The sequence below is a fragment of the Macaca fascicularis genome, chromosome 7 (genome assembly GCF_037993035.2).
Source record: "Macaca fascicularis isolate 582-1 chromosome 7, T2T-MFA8v1.1".
NCBI lineage: Eukaryota > Metazoa > Chordata > Mammalia > Primates > Cercopithecidae > Macaca > Macaca fascicularis.
This window is the reverse complement of record NC_088381.1, coordinates 97,541,069-97,558,565: the sequence shown is the minus strand read 5'-3', so window position 1 is coordinate 97,558,565 and position 17,497 is coordinate 97,541,069. Positions and strand designations below refer to the sequence as shown.

The window sequence follows — 17,497 nt, the reverse complement described above, 5'->3', positions numbered from 1 at the left end:
TTTTAATTTTTATTTTAGGTTCCAGGGTACATGTGCAGATTTATTACATAGGTAAACTCGTGTTATGAAGGTTTGTTGTACAGACAATTTTATCACCCAGGTACTAAGCCTAGTACCTAATCGTTATTTTTTTCCTGCTCCTCTACCTCCTCCTACCCTCCACCCTCAATTAGGCCCCAATAATGTCTGTTGTTCCTTTCTTTGTGTCCCTAAGTTCTCATCATTTAGCTCCCACTTATAAGTGAGATGTGGTGTTTGGTTTTCTGTTCCTGTTAGTTTGCTAAGGATAATGGCCTGCAGCTCCATCCATGGTCCTGCAAAAGACATGATCTCATTCTTTTTAATGACTCATCATATTCTGTGATGTATATATACCACATTTTAAAAAATCCAGTCTGTCATTGATGGTCATTTAGGTTGATTCCATGTTTTTGCTATTGTGAATAGTGCTGCAATGAACATTCATGTGCATGTGTCTTTATATGGTTGAATGTTTTGTAGTCCCCTGGGCATATACCCAGTAATGGGATTGCTGGGTCAAATAGTAGAATTGAAGATAGTGGGGAACAGCTGCTACAAAGCTCATTAAATCGTTTACTTTAGTTTTATTCAAAATCCAAAAGCCTGGGTCCAGGATTTTCTGGCAAAGAAAAGTGCTCAGGGGATTTCAGTTCTGAATCACTGTTTGTTGGACATTTGGCCATTCTTTCTGTATTTCCTTTGCAAGAGAAGCAGAACTGGGAGGAAAGATCAAGGAGTAAGATTCAAGAGACTAGCTCTTAGCTGTTATTGTGGCACTACCTAGTCCTGCCACCTTGAACATATTCCTTAGTATGTTCTGGACATCAACTTACTCATCTCTAAAATGAGTGTTTCTTCTCTAAAGTTAATGATTCTTAACTTTTGGTTAAACTTTTTTAGTTGCTGTCATAGCCTTCATTTTGTTCAGTATATGCGTCCATTATTTTTAATTTGTTAAAGTAATAAACATTTAGCCTTTATGAAATATAAAAAGTCTTTATTATGCTATAGTGACAGTTTTATTCAGAGTGAGACAAACAGTGTGAAGTGTGAAGTACATTTTTTTCATTTCCAAGCTGCACATCCACACGCCTAATTACTGTTGTGTGAATAATTTCATAGTATCTACTAAGACTTCTAATAGCTATCACTAACTAGTAATCTGTCAAGGTATAATGCAAGATAATATGTTTTTACACAACAATAGTGAGGCTCTCATTAATTATTACCTCCTGTAATTGCTTGATATGAACGTTTATTTTAAAACTTAAAAATTATATACAACAAAATAATGATTTAAACTACCGCCAGGAAGTCTATACACAGAAGTTGCTGCATTAGAGTTAATGATTTATTAAGTCATATCTTCCTGCTTTTATCTTTTTAAATAGATGACATGTTATTCAAATTAAAATAAAAGGTTTTTGCCAACTATTAAGTATCTCACTGAGTCACATCTGCTATCTGTTGCCTGAAAGAGAAACCTATAATTTATTATACTTCTTTAGCAATACTTGATACAAAACATCAATATATTTATATGCCCAAGGAAGGAGGATTTACAGTCTAGCTTTATTCCCCAAAGGTTAAAGGAGTTCAAGTTATACGTGTATTTCTATATCTTGTAGTACAACAAACTTTAGAATCTCATAGCTAAAATCTGCCATTTCATATTCAAAACTTTAGTTTCAAAAGATTCCAGGCAGACCTTTCTTTAATTAGATATATTCCTTTTTGTCTTAGATACCTTTTCCCATTTATTTTATTTTATTTTTTCTATAATGCAAATAGAGGGGGTAAAGTTAAGGTCCATATTTAAAATTATGAAGGAAAACAGTTTTTAAACAATCAGATTTTGAACTTAATAGAAAGGAGAGTGGCTTATGAAAAAGATCTAAGCAGAAGATTGTGTATGGGTCAGATTCTAGCTCTGCCTTTAGGAAAACAGAGTGGAGTAAATTAAAGTCTTATCTTGAATGAGAAAAGGAAGTTATTTTGTCAATACAGTGAAGAGAGGAAGACTAACTAGAGTGATTTTTGTGTTTCTAAATTTGGACCCTAAAGATTTCTGAAGTTGATAGACACCTGGTGTTAGGCATTCCTTTTCAAAAGAAGCATTGGGGCGGCACGGTGGCTCATGCCTGTACTCCCAGCACTTTGGGAGGCCAAGACTGGCGGATCACTTGAAGCAAGGAGTTTAAGATCAGCCTAGCCAACATGGTGAAACCCTGTCTCTACTAAAAATACAAAAATTAGCCAGGCATGGTGGCACACGCCTGTAATCCCAGCTACTCCAGAAACTGAGGCAGAAGAATCACTCACTGCAACCTGGGAAGTGGAGGTTGCACTGAGCCAACATCACGGCACCACTGTACCTCAGCTTTGGGCAACATCAAGAAAGAAAGAGAGAAAGAGGGAAAGAGAAGGAGAGAGAGAGAGAGAGAGAGAAGAGGGAGGGAGGGAGGGAGGGAAGGAGGGAGGCATTGGGTTTGTGGAGCAGTAGGTTAGGTGACTGCAGGTGCTGGTGTGAAACAAAGAACCACAGAAGGAGCATTACAAGGTGTGTGATTTTTCTCAGTTATCTGCATTTGAACAGCGTGCCCATGGCTCAGAAAATAGCAAAGTAAAATGGGTTAAAAAAATAAAAAAAGGTAAAATATTTTAAATAATATTTTATATTTTATGAAAATAGGTATTACAGATTTATCTTCACAAATCAGATTTTCTGCACAGAAACCTCAGTAGTTCAACCAAGAGTCTAAAGTGTAAGTTGCCACTAGGAGAGATAGCAAAGCCCTCTCTTCGATGGTGGTTTTTAATTATTGTATGATAGAACATCATTTTCTGCCTACTTTGGCAGGGAGTGGTAGTGGTGGTTGGGAATTGGCATAAGTGGAGGAAGGAGGGGAAAAAGGTGGAAGAAAAAGAGGGAAAAGGAAAGTCTTTTTTCTGGTTTCTGTTTGTTAAGATTACATTCAGAAACTAGACACATAGCTATGTGGTCACAGTGTGGAATTCTTTTTCATTGCTCCTCCTTTTGAGGATATAAAATCACTAAATAAAAGCCTGTACCCCAACTTGAAGACATTTCAGAAATATGTCTCCAAATAATACTGGATTATTCACTTTCTCTTTACTTCCTTTCATTTATACTTTAAAACATGGTTTCTAAGTAGAACTCTACTGGTAATGCTATTGGTGGGCTTAAAGCATCCCATACATTTTTGTTGTTGCAGCTATATTGCTACATACTTGATAACCACCCAGTTTGGTAAGTATTTGTTGTCTTTTCATTGATATACTTAAATCTCTATGATCTGGTGTTAGATGACTTTTTTAAAAATTGAAAGGGTGATTAAAAAGGGGATGGTTTTATTTCCTGGGCAGAAGTTAATACAAGTTTATGACTGCTATCTTGGTTCTCTCAAATGATCCAGTAGACCTCAGGATCTACCGCTTTCAGAACAACTTTGGACTGTCCCTTACAGCTGAATGCTAGAACCACTCCACCAAGGGAATTAAGAGACATTTTCACCCAATTTTTTAGGCACTCTTGTTAAAACAGTTGATCACACAATGTGTCCTTATCATCTACCTACTCCTGGGACACAACGCTTAAGGAGTGTTTCGGCTATATTAGAAAGTGAAAGTACCTTTTAAATTTCTTTGCTCATTAAGGGGGAGCAGTCATGTCACTAATTATTGTGGAAAGGAAGAGTTCTTGGAAAATGACTTGAGAATCATATTTAATGAGAAGGTTGCAATATTCAGCTGCCTGATGTATTCCATTATTGACCAGAATAATTTAATTTCAGGACTTTTATTGAATTCTCACCTTTTAACAAAAGTAAACTGGTAGAGTATTTTCATTTCCTAATTGGGCCATGTCTCTCTTTCCCTTTTTTTCCACTTGACTGAGTCATGGATTAATTTGTTTCTTGTATTGCTTTCCTTTTGTGATTGGCCCAACTATGGAAAAGCACCCTTTGTTCCTTAGGTTTCCCGTTGGCCAGGTCACATTTCAGCTACTCATTAAAACATGTATTTACTCTACTCTGGAGCACATTGTCTGGCCAACCATGAATTTATAGTGAAATGTAACAGTAAATTGTGCTCTGTGGTCAAAAACGCCAAATGATACACACAGCAGCATAAAGGTTTCCAGCATAGGGTAGAATTAAAGAGCTTAGGACCAGTGCCTGGATTGTTGGCCATATTTTCACAGTGGCCAGTTTTGTTAGATTCAAACTTGGAGAGAGCTTGAAATCACTTGTCTCAGATGTTTGCACTCACAACCACAAAGCCTCTGAGAAACACAGAACTGATCTTGTAATAAGTGCCTGCTGAGTTTCCAAGCCTGTGAGCCTTTCTGAAAGCCTGTTTAGTTTAATGAGGGTTTTCAGATTTCAAAGCTCACACACCTTCACATAAAAACAGATGATTATGACCAAATTAGGGAATGTTGTTCTCTGAGTGTGTTCCCCCAATATGTTCTCTTTTCAGTTGTCAGGCATTGTTTCAGTACACTTTTCGCCTTCCAGACATCATTTTAAAGTACAATTTTGCTAAGTTTTATTGTATATAGTTTTTATTTAGGCAGAATGTTATGTTCAATAAAACAGATGTTTCTCTTAACAGTTAAAGACCAATAGGCATATTTTATCCAATAATAAAAGGAACAATCTAAAAAAATGTAAACCTTCAGCTTCTGCTACCGTGAGAACTGTCCTAAGAGACTAGGCCTCCACGTTCACATGTGTAGCCTACTTCATAGGGTTCTACAACCTGTTTCTGTATGGCTTGAAGGGAAAGAGCCATGTCTATGAAACAGATGGATATAGGAGAGAGAATATTCATACTTTAGTCATTTTGCAGGTTACCTTTATGATCACTTATAACACTATCTTCACTGAAAAATATAGTGTTTAAATGATAACTTTAGTATGTGCAGCATATTTTGGTGTTATTCTACCTATCTTTTTTAATGTCTTCTCAGCCACCCTTAGAAAGAAACATAATAATAATTAGGATTTGAGGCATTCAAGGCCTTACTTGGACACCAAATTATTTATTACATTGTAACCATCGTTTTACAAAGAAGCACCACACAACATGTGAGGTTCAAATGTCAGCAGTACAGAAACAGAGAGAAATGGAATATAGAGTGGTCCTTGAAGAAAGCAAGAGGCATGTGAATGAGACCAGACTGCACTGGACTGGTGCTGAGCTGGTAGAACCCTTGCCTCCTAAGCCTCTTCAGTTTTCCCACCTGACTCTTGCATCACACAAGCAAATTGTGTGATGAATTAGAAATCATCACATTAACACATGAGTTAGAAATCTCTATAAAGAGCAATTATTCAGTTTGCTGTTTTCATCTTTCTCTCCAGCTATTATCTTCTTACACACCCCAGCCCAAACACTAAATCCCTTGAATTTTCTCTCTACTCTTTAAATCAGAATTAGCTACGCAAGGTTTGGGAAAGGGTATGGAAAGAGGATGTGTGTCTTAATTACAGTCCTGCATTTTAATAAGTATTTGTTTTCTAATCAGGGACAACCTTATAACTGTTAAAGTTCCACCCAGTGTAGCTCAAACTGGAGCCTGAGAGTTATATGATAATTCATACGTTTTGTATTTTTATTTCATTTTATTGCTTATCCTAAAAATGCACTCTTACCAATTATGGAGATTACCTTTTTCTTTCACTTTTCTTGTAAAATGCAGCTTACATAGAATTAAATAGTCAAAATATTAAGTAGACAGTATTACTATTCTCCGTTTTAAAAGTGCATGAGCAGTAACTGGTTTGGGACATGCCCTCTTGCTCTAAACAAATAGGAAAACAATACAGAATTTATAAAATACTGTTTTAGACATTGGCCAACACACCGTGCAGTAATGTGATCCCTCAGAAAAGGGAAACAAACAAGTAAGTACTGCAAACACCCGAGCTTCCTGCCTCGCAGCAGGACCAGAGTGTAGCATAGAAAGGGAGAACCCAAGCAGAGCCTAATTGTCTCGCTGCTTAAAGATGACAGAGATAAGAGCTCAGGGAGGCCAAGCCAACAGGATTTTGGGGGAATAATAATGGAAAGGTTGGACTTACACAAAGAAAGAGCTCCAGAAATCTGTGTAAGGATCTGGTTTATTATTTGACTGAATACAAATCTGTGTATGCATAGGGTGGAACTCTAAAGCAGGAGAAAGAGCAGTTGTTGGTAATCTGTGAAATGACCTCTTCCTAGGGCTCTCGTAGGGCTGAGAGGCATTTGAGTTTCTATCAAGAAAATAGGAGAAAGTTCACTAAACACTTGGGAGAATATTTAGAGATATTCAAAGAGTCGTTAGTACTAGGAATAAACTATCCCCACAACAAAGACTGCTATAGAGCTGTCCTAACAAAGCTTAAAAATAGGCCTTGAAAGGATAAAACTGATCTGCAATTAACTTAATGTTCTGCCAAGACAAATATCAATATCCATTAAAAGAAGACAACAAAGTCCAACTGCTCATATTAATTTATAATATCTGGCATCTAACTTACACATACAAAAAAGCAGGAGGCTGGGCACAGTGGCTCACACCTGTAATCCCAGCACTTTGGGAGGTCAAGGCGGGCGGATCACAAGGTCAGGAGTTTGAGACTAGCTTGAAGAGACCAGCCTGGCCAGTATGGTGAAACCCCTCTCTACTAAAAATACAAAAATTAGCCAGGCGTGTGGCGGGCACCTGTAATTCCAGTTATTCGGGAGGCCGAGGCAGGAGAATTGCTTGAACCTGGGAGGTGGTGGTTGCAGTGAGCCAAGATCGCGCCATTGCACTGAGCAACAGAGCTAGACTCCGACTCAAAAACAACAACAACAACAACAACAAAACAACAACAACAACAAAAGCAGGAAAATATGACTCAAAACCAGAATATAAACAGTTAATGGAAACAGACCAGAAACGGTAAAGGTGATAGACTTGATGGAAAAATAAATCAAGGATTTAAATGAAAACATGAACATACTAAGGAGAGAAATGGAACACATATAAAAGAACCAAACACAACTTTTAGAACTGAAAAACATAGTTATATGATAAGTTTACTGGGTATATATGATTAGGCTCTGTGTCCCCACCCAAATCTCATCTTGAATTGTGATCCCCATAATCCCCACGTGTCAAGGGATTACCGGGTGGAGGTAATTTAATCATGGGGGCAGTTTCTCCCATGCTGTTCTCATGATAGTGAGTGAGTTCTTATGAGATCTGATGATTTTATAAGGGTTCTTTCCCTTCACTCAGCGCTTCTCCTTCCTGCCACCTTGTGAAGAAGGTGTCTTGCCTTCCCCTTCACCTTTGCCATGATTGTAAATTTCCTGAGGCCTCCCAAGCCATGCTGAACTGAGTCAATTAAACCTCTTTTCTTTAGAAATTAACCAGCCTCAGGTATTTCTTTATAGCAGCGTGAGAACCGACTAACACTATATATTTAAATGGCAGATTAGACATTATAGTAGAAAATATCAGCAAACTGGCTGGGCATGGTGGCTCACGCCTGTAGTCCCAGCACTTTGGGAGGCCAAGGTGGGCAGATCATGAGGCCAGGAGATTGAGACCATCCTGGCTAACATAGTGAAAACCGGTCTCTACTAAAAATACGAAAAATTAGCTGGGCGTGGTGGCAGGCGCCTGTAGTCCCAGCTACTTGGAAAGCTGAGGCAGCAGAATGGCATGAACCTGGGAGACGGAGCTTGCAGTGAGCCAAGATTGCGCCACTGCACTACAGCCTGGGTGACAGAGTGATATTCTGTCTCAAAAAAAAGAAAAGAAAAGAAAATATCAGTGAACGCATAGCAATAGAAATAATCCAAACTGAACCCCCCTTAAAGACAAAAACAATGGTGAAAATTTTCTAAATGTCATGAAATGTATAAATCTATAGATTAAAGCACAGTGAACCTCAACCAAGATAAACTGAAAAAAACAAAAACAAAAAAAAAAAAAACACTTAAAGGCACATCACTATCAAATTGTTTAAAGTCATTGATGAAGATTAAAACTGTAAACTAATTAGGGAAGAAAAAAACATTGCATACAGGGGAACAGATAACGCACACTTCTCATCAGAAATAATTCAAAGCAGGAGACAAGGGAATTATATTTTAAAGAGCTAAAAACATTAACATACAACTCTATATACAACAAAAATAGCTTTCCAAAAAAAGATGAGATAAAAACTTTCAGAGAGAAAATCTGAGAAAAGTGTTTGCCATCCAGCTTATATGAAATACTAAAGAAAATTCATCAGATTGAAGAAAATGATACCATGTGAAAACCTGGATCTATACAAATCCATAAAGAGTGAGACAGAAATAGTAAAAGGAGATACTTTTTTAAGAATTATTTTAAAGGTAATTAATTATTTAAAGCAAAAATACCATTCTATTTTGTTTTTTTTTTAACATTTGTGTATGTAAAAGACAGAAAAATAACATAAAGGAAGGAAGAGGAGAAATGAAAATATACAGTTTTAAGGTCATTGTATTGTATGTGAAATAGGATAATTATCCAAGGAAGTACAACTGGGTAATAAACCAGGAGAGAAGATAAAAAGAAGTAAAGTACCAACAAATAATATCAAATAATATAGAAAAGGAAAAAAAGTAACAACAAAAAAACAGATGTAACAAACAGAAAAAAATTGGTAAGATAGTATCCTTAATTGCATATACATTAAAATATAAACGATAGAAACAAGTTAAAAGGTAAAGATTGTTGGCTGGGTGCCATGGCTCATGCCTGTAATCCCAGCACTTTGGGAGGCAAAGGTGAATGGATCACCTGAGGTCAGGAGTTCAAGACCAGCCTGGCCAACATGGTGAAACCCCATCTCTACTAAAAATGCAAAAATTAGCCAGGCGTATTGTGCATGCCTGCAATCCCAGCTGCTCGGGAGGCAGAGGCAGGAGAATCACTTGAACCCAGGAGTTGGAGGATGCTGTGAGCCGAGATTGCACCATTGCAACAGAGTGAGACTTGGGCAACAGAGTGAGACTTGGTCTCAAAAAAAAAAAAAAAGGTAGAGATTGTCAGACTGCACAAAAAGATGAGGGAGACATATATATATATGTTGTGTACAACAACTTTATAAAGACACAGGGATTAAAAGAATGACAACACAGTGCCATGGAAACATTAATTCTTAGAAGTTTAAGATGGTTATATGTTCATGAAGGACAATAAATAATGCCAGATATAAAGAGGGACACCACATATTATGAAACGGATAAATTATTCAAGAAAATGTACCAAGTTTCATGTTTATACACCTAAGAGCAGAACTTCAGAATACTTAAAGCAAATAATAGAATTGAAAGGAAAAAGAGAAAAAAAAATCTACAAGTATATGTGAAGACATCAATATTTGTCAATATTTGTCATTAATTTGTAGAACAAACAGAAAATTATTAAGCAAATAGAAAATCTGAAAAACTATCAATCAACTTAATCTAATTGATATTTATAGAACTTGCCACCCAACAACAACAGAATACACATTATTTCCAAATGCACATAGAATATTCACCAAGTTTGACCTCCTGGGCCATAAAACATCTTAGGAAATGTAAAAGTGTCAGATTTATGCAAAATAGGATTTGGACCTTAGCAGAATTAAATGAGGAATTAAGAACATAAAGATATCTGGAAAAATCTCTTGAGTATTTGGAAATTACACAATACTCTTCTGAATAACCCATGGGTTAAAGAGAAATTCACAAGGGAATTTAGACTACATATATTTAAAATTAATTAATTGTTTTAGTTGACAAAACTTATGTATATTTACCATATGCAACATCGTGTTTTGAACTGTGTATACATTGTGGAATGGCTACATCAAAGTAGTTAACATATACATACCTCACATACTTACTTTTTTTGTGGTAAGTATACTTACATTTTTCTACTCTCTTAGTGACTTTCGAAAAATACAATATAGTGTTATTATCTATAGTCACCTCATTATACAATAGATATCTTGAACTTATTCCTACTAACTTAAATGTTATATCCTTTTACCAACATCACTGACCATTTCTCACCCACCGTTTAGCCCCGGTAACCACTATTCTACTCTCTGCTTTTATGCATTCAGGTTTTTAAGATTCCACATATGGTAGTTGTTTTTATGTGCCTGGCTTATTTCACTTAGCATATTATTCTCCAGGTTTAATCATGTCCCAAATGTTAATATTTCTTTCTGAGGTTGAGTGGTATTCCATTCTGTATCAATACACCACATTTTCTTTATATATTTATTCATTGATGGACACTAAGGTTGATTCCGTATCTTGGCTATTGTGAATAATGCTGCAGTGAACATGGGAATGCAGTTTTCTCTTTGAGATCTTCATTTCAATTCTTCCAGATATTCCTTATGGATATCCAGAAGTCAGATTGCTGGATCATATGGTAGTTATATGTTTAGTTGTTTGAAGAACCTCCATACTGTTTTTATAGTAGCTGTACCTATTTACATTCCTCAGAGTGTACAGGGTTCTCTTTTCTCCATATTTTCATCAATACTTGTTATCTGTTCATTTTGTTTTTATAGTAGCCATTTTAACAGGGTTGAGGTAATATTGTGTTTTTAATTTGCACTTCTCTGATTGGTGATGCTGAGCAATTTTTTCATATACCTGTTGTCCATTTGTATATCTTCTTTTGAGAAATGTCTATTTTTTTATATACCTATTGGCTATTAGTACATCTTCTTTTGAGACATGTCTATTCAGATCTTTTGCCTATTTCTTAATTGGATTATTTGTTTTCTTGCCATTGGGTTGTTCCACAGATGATCTCATCACTCTGTTGATTGTTTCCTTTGCTGTGCAGAGGGTTTTTAGTTTGATGTCTTAACATTTGTCTATATTTGCTTTTTTTTTGTTTGTGCTTTTGAGGTCATATAAAAAAAATCATTGCCCATACCGATGTCATGGAATTGTTGCCACATCTTCTAGTAATTTTACAGTTTTAGGTCTTATCTTTATGTCTGTAATCTATTTTGAGTTTATTTTTATATATGGTGTGATAGAAAATATTTTGAACTGAAAGAAAATGAGACATAGCTTTATCAAAATTTGTGAAATATTGCTGAAATATTTATTGCATTAAATGGTCATATTAGAACTAAGTCTCAAATGTCTCAAATCAATAATACAAGCTTCCACTATAAGAATCTAGGAAGAAAAGAACAAATTAAAGTTAAGTTAAAGAATGGAAATAATAAAGATAGGAAAAGAAACCCATGAAACTAAGTATAGAAAAATAAGAGAGAAATTCCATGAAACAAAAGCTGGTTCATTACAGCTTTTGAAAAATTGATAAGATTGACAAATTTCTTGCCAGACCAAACAAAAAAGAAAGGATATAAAAATTAATGAAGAGATATCACTACAAACTAGATAGTCATTAAAAGGGTAGTAAGGGAATCACATGAATAACTTTATGCCAATAAATTTGACAACTTGGATGAAATGCATAGTTTTCTGAAAAGAAACAAACTGCCAAAAGTCACTTAAGAGGAAATTGAAGTCTAAAGTGTACTACACAGATATTGAATATGAAGTTTTAAGCCCTCAGCAAAGGAAAATCCAAGCTTACATGGCTGCAGCAGAGAATTCTACCAAATGTTTACGGAAGATATAATACCAAGTCCTTACAAATCTTCCAGAATATGCAAAAAAAAAAAAAAAAAAAAAGAACCTCAATCCATATATTTTGCCCTATTCAAAACTTACCTCAAAGTAGATCATAGACTCAAATGTAAAATTTTAAATAATGCAATTTGTAGAATAAAATATAGGAGAAAATCTGTGTTATATTTGGTTATGCAAAGATGTATTAGCAAAAGCATGGTCTATAAAGAAATACATGATAGAGTGGGCTTTTTATAAATTCACAACTTTTTGTAGAAATCAACAAAGCATTTCTAAAATGTATATGGAAATTCAGCGGTCGTATATCCAAAACAATTTTGAAAAGGAAAAAACATTGGAAGGCTCTCACTACCTGAATTGCAGGCTTAGGATAAAGCTACAATAATAAATAAAATGTGATGTTATATTTATTAAAGATAGACATATAGCTCAAACATGAATTTATTATATGACCCAATAATGCTGCTTCTGGGTATTTACCCACAAGAAACGGAAACATGTACCCACTGAAACACTTGTACATAATATTCATTGCATTTTTATTTGTAATAGCTGCAAACTGGAAAAAAAGACTACAATGTCCATCTGTGAGTGAACAGATAAACAATTATGGTAGATCCATTTAATGAAATACTAATACATAATAAAAGGAGAAAGAACTCAAATGTATGTATGAATCTCAAAAACTTTATAATAAGCAAAAACAGCCAGCCAGAAAAGAGTACATATAACCTATTGTATGATTTCATTTACATGAAATTCTATGCCAGACAAGGTAAACTAGGGTGATAGAAAGTAGATCTGTGCCTGAGGTTAAGATTGTGGATTGCATAGATTGCAATAAAACTTTTGGGGTTGATGAAAATATCTCATGGCTTGATTGTGATTTTGGTTATATGGGTAGTTATATTTGTCAAAACTCATAGATTCATCCACTTATATCAATTTATTTCATGTAATTTATTCTTCAATGAAGTTGATTTTTTAAATGGTACATGAGGTATCCATTGTTTTTTAAAGTGGAGATGTTATTTTTATTTTCCCTTTGTTTCCTTGTGCTCTAACAGTATTATTGGAGATATTTCTTAAAAAAAAAAAAAGTGAACTAAGTTTTTATTCTTTTAAATTGGCACACTGGAAGCAGTGACATCATTTCAGCTGTTGTGTTTTTTTAGGGAAGTTAACTTTACTAAGTGACATGCAGAAATAGTTTTAAGCCTGGTCATCAGCACTGACTCCTAAGATGTTCTCATTATATTTATTTTTAGTTCATACAAAATGATTCATGTGAATTTAACCCCTAATTCTAAGACTAAGAAAAAGAAAGAGAGGTTTATAATGTATTGTTTTTATCTCCAGAAGGTATTAGATTCTGGACATTCCTCCCCGACAGTAGCTTCTTAAAGTCCACCTATATTGACGTAAGAGTCAGATCTGTCATCAATTCCAGGATGAAGAAAGATAATTTTCTTTTTCCCTGAGTTTGCATCTTTTCCCACTGCATTACAAATGTCAATTTATGGCAGAAATAGCATTCTTCAATAATTGTGTGAAAAAGTCATTACAAGAAAAGGGCCCTTTTCACATAATGAATTAGCCTAGGTTGTTTGCTTTAACAAAAACCCTCCATGCTGTGCAGATGGACCTTCTCTTACACTGCTCATGAGATTGTGGATTGACAGATTGCATGAAAACGGAATGGAATGGAATGCAGTAGGGGCAGCAGAAGGGAGAGTTGGGTTGCCTCCCCTGGTCTCCTGATCAAAGGACCTAGATAATGCTACTGCTCACATACAGAATATGTTTAGATTTATTGAGTCATCTCTTATTTTAGAATATGCCAAAACAGACAGACCCAGTTTTTTGCAAACAAATTGCCATTATTATGTGTAATAGAATTGGAATGAAGCGACTCCCATTTTTTATGTTATTGGATTGCTCTAAATCACGTGAAGGTGTACACCTCTTCCCACCTATATTTCTTAACCACTTTACTGCCAGAACTTATTTTAATCTTATTTCATATTCTCTTGTTTTCTTGCTCTCTAATTAGAAAACCACTTGACCATTCCTGCCCCCATGATCTATGTGATTTCTTTCTTTCTGATTTGGAGTCTTCCCAATATCAACTCTACCATTTATTTATTTTTTAATTAAAAAAATTTTAATGATCTAGATACTTTGAACTTTTCTAATTAGCTTGTATTTGTGCCCTGAAATATTTAAAACAAAATATTTGAAAAGATTTTGACATTTACACTCTCATGGTATTTGTATTTGCAGTTCCCTGAATGTGGTTTCTATGGAATGTATGATAAGATACTGCTTTTTCGTCATGACCCTACCTCTGAAAACATCCTTCAGCTGGTGAAAACGGCCAGTGATATCCAGGAAGGCGATCTTATTGAAGTGGTCTTGTCAGGTAGTATACTTTTATACTTTTTCTTTATCCGTAGATTAGAAGTTATAATTGAAGAATTCTTGGGCATATGTTTTTAAGACAACATAAAAAGCATATCTCAAACTCAGCTCCAAGAGGAGATGTTGGAGCTCTGTCCACATGAAAAGGGGAAACAAAAGATTTCCCTTTAATTGGCTGTGTCCATACCCAGTACTGCTCCAATCACGTCTCTTGACTTAACGTTTCCTCCCAGCCCCCTCTCAACTTCTGGCAACGTACAGATGGCGTCATTCAGCACCTTGAATCATTTGGACAGCAGCAAAAGCAAACAAGAAACTCACCAACAGTGAAGCTAAATTAGCTGTCAGGGCTGCAAATGTACAGAGTGTGTGGAAGCCAAGAAGTAACACAAGGGCTAAGAAGCCATTGACTTACTAAGGTCAAAAGTCCAGTAGCTGTGAGGTAAGCCAAGACCAAGGAGGAAGCCAGAGCCCAGGAGTTAGAGCAGGTCAGGTCATGCCATGTGATGCTAGTTAACTCAGTCCCTGAGAAATGGCTACATTTGCCTCTGCTCACATTTGTATTTCTTGTTTAGGATTTAGCAGTTAGTAATAGGACTGTGCCTATCCAAACAGAAAAAAAAAAGGATGTATTTAACTTTCTTAAAAAGCACCAGAGAACAACAGCTAGAGTGGAGATCCTTGCAATGATACTCAATGCAATGATAATGTGTCCACATTTTTATTGTTAATTTTTGTTAAAAAGATAATAATTATTGAGAAACTTGGATTGACTTGCTGTTTTCTCCTCTCCTGACTTCTTTGCTTACCATCTCTTTGAATAAAGGAAGTCCAGTAGCATTACAGAGCCTCAACTTTATTTCCTCAAGTTCCTCAACTTGTTCAGAGCCCAGTAATTGGATGCACTGATTATAATTCAATTTATCTTTGTTTTATTCACTTTGCTTTGATTCAGTCTAGTTATCTTTTTATCTTTATTGGTTGCCTACTGTTGTGTGAGATCCTGGGATTGCCACAATTTCATTGTGTAGGTGGATCCTATAAAACAACTTTTATGCAAGATAAAAGTAATTATTTTTCTATTGTCTATAGGGTTGCCAGTTGTTAAATAAACAAACTAAAAAAGCAAAAGCTTTGATGGTTTTTTATTAATTTTTTTTGAAGAAGTCACTTGCTTTGTCTGGGTTTTCCTTTTTCCTTTGGCTCTTTTGACATTTGCTTACTGCACCTGACCTCTCAAAACTACAGACTAGACATGTTGTTTTCTAAGTTTCCTGTTTCTGAACACTAAATTAATTATTCAGGGAAATCATGCACTGGATCAGTTCTTGCCATAATTCATATTAAACTCATAGCTAGGCTGCTTTGTAAATAATGTAATATGTTTTATGAATCCTTTTGCCTTATGTCAATGTCCAGAAATATATGAGGATTTTTAAAATTGCATTTCTAAATATAATGTATTATTCTTTCCATTTTACTTTTGTTATCAAGCACTTTAGAGTAGTAGCAGACAGATTGAATGCAACCTGTGTGTGGGTGTATTTATGTAGGAGAGGACTGCCTATTTGCATATTATCCCAGTGTTAATGAGCCAGACCTGCTGTTCCCTTGTGTTGACCTGATATAGCCCTCTAGAATTCCCTTGCTGCATGAGAACAGCTTTCTGCTTTTCCTCTCCTATCTTTGCAAATTGAGAACTTCATTGTGCATATGCCCCACCTCCCCTGCCATCTACCCTTTATGTTCCATCTCTCCTGTTTTCCTGGCCACAGTTGTTGACAGAGCATTTAAAAGCAGCCCGTTTCCTTACCTGCTTTCCCAGCACCAGATTCCAGAATGGCTCCCTTACTCTTACCAGCTATTTTGCTGGTATTTAAAAGGAGCTATTCTGTAACAGTTTAATTCTACTTTTGAATGACATAGTGCCGTTTTCTCAATGTCATTGACCCTTTAAATTATTCAATTATGTATATCAATTGCACACACACACAATTACGTTTAGATCGCCTGTGCTTTCCCATGACCATCGGCAACAGTGTTCTCCCAGCTCCTCTCCCATTCTATTGCTTAACATTGTGATTTGCTCAATAAGTGTTTATGTTTACAATAGTTTTTTTAAACCATTACACCGCCCTGTATTACAACTCTGTTTCTTACCCATATCTCTTATCTCTTTTCCCTTAGCCTTTTTAGGCCCTGAGTCTATTGTGATCAAATGCCTGATGTTCCTTTCTTTTTCCCAGTCTTTATGTCTTCCTTGCATCCTGACTCTCCTGAAGGTGATATCGCATTTCCAAGAGGCTTTGCCTCTTATTTTCCTCCACTCTTAGTCGAGGAGTTGAGTGATATGGCCCTCTTCTGATTTCCCATTGCCATTTAATTATTTATGTCATCTTTGCAGTGAAGTGATTTATTTTCCTTGAAGACTCATTTCCACTTAAGTATGGCAATAATTGGTGTCAGATTTCTAATCTTACTTTCCATTTTAAGTACCCATTCATCCTTGGTTTTGTTAACATTCATGTTTATGATTCCTCAGATTCCTTATTGCTTATTTTTGTTATCAGTCACCCAAAGTACCATTCCTGACTTCACCAATAAGACAAGGCTCCAGCTTCAAAATCTCCACTTGGTAGCACTCCTCTTCTCCTACTCTAGCCTGTCCATCTTGTCCATCTCTACCAAGTACACATTCCTGTTCCCTGTCTTTTTCACTGTATTTTAATCATTAACTCCCTACCATTTTTGACTATATTTTTCTATTTCTTTTTTCTCCACATAGCATGCGGCTTATTGTATTCATGTCTTACACTACACTTTGATGAAATTTCAGTGACCTTGTATACCCGGGCAGGGCCTGTAATACCTGTTAATAATCTGCATTACTTTACCACCCATTTTTGCCACTCTTTTCCTGAGCCACATAGGACACACAGTTCCCAGCCTACCTGAGTAAATGCAGATCCAACTTGCACCTGGCCTAACCATTGTTCAGCAATATTTTCCCCACCTCATCCTTTTGTTATCCATAGATGTGCAGTTCTCGATAAATATGTATGAGTTCACATATTAACTACTGGCTATGAGAATAAAGTTACTACATATACAACATTTTATAAAAATATCAATTTGTTGTAAAATATTGTTTATAGATATATCCTCAAAAATAAGCTGAACTTCAAGTCTTCTTGCTATGCATTCTTTTGGCCCACATAAGAGAAATTAGGGCCTATCAAGTGAGCAGCATTGTACCATGTTATAATTTGAGGCAAGGCAAGTGATAGCAGCAAGGACACTTCAGGCCATAGGTGCAGGGGAGCTTGGATTACATACTCATTCC

At 35.7% G+C, this 17,497-nt stretch overlaps 1 protein-coding gene across 5 annotated transcripts in view; it reads left to right on the top strand.

Moving 5' to 3' along the window:
• Positions 1-17,497, top strand: part of PRKD1 (protein kinase D1) — a 366,404-nt gene that overhangs the window by 193,500 nt on the left and 155,407 nt on the right. For 4 of the 5 annotated variants that reach the window (XM_065548683.1, XM_005561009.4, XM_005561008.4 and 1 more), the window contains one exon: positions 14,017-14,155. The exons of the other annotated variant lie outside the window; for it this stretch is intronic. In XM_065548683.1, the coding sequence (XP_065404755.1) occupies positions 14,041-14,155 (115 nt within the window). In that variant the 5' untranslated portion in view covers positions 14,017-14,040. The remainder of the gene's footprint in view (positions 1-14,016; positions 14,156-17,497) is intronic. 5 annotated transcript variants of the gene reach the window in all.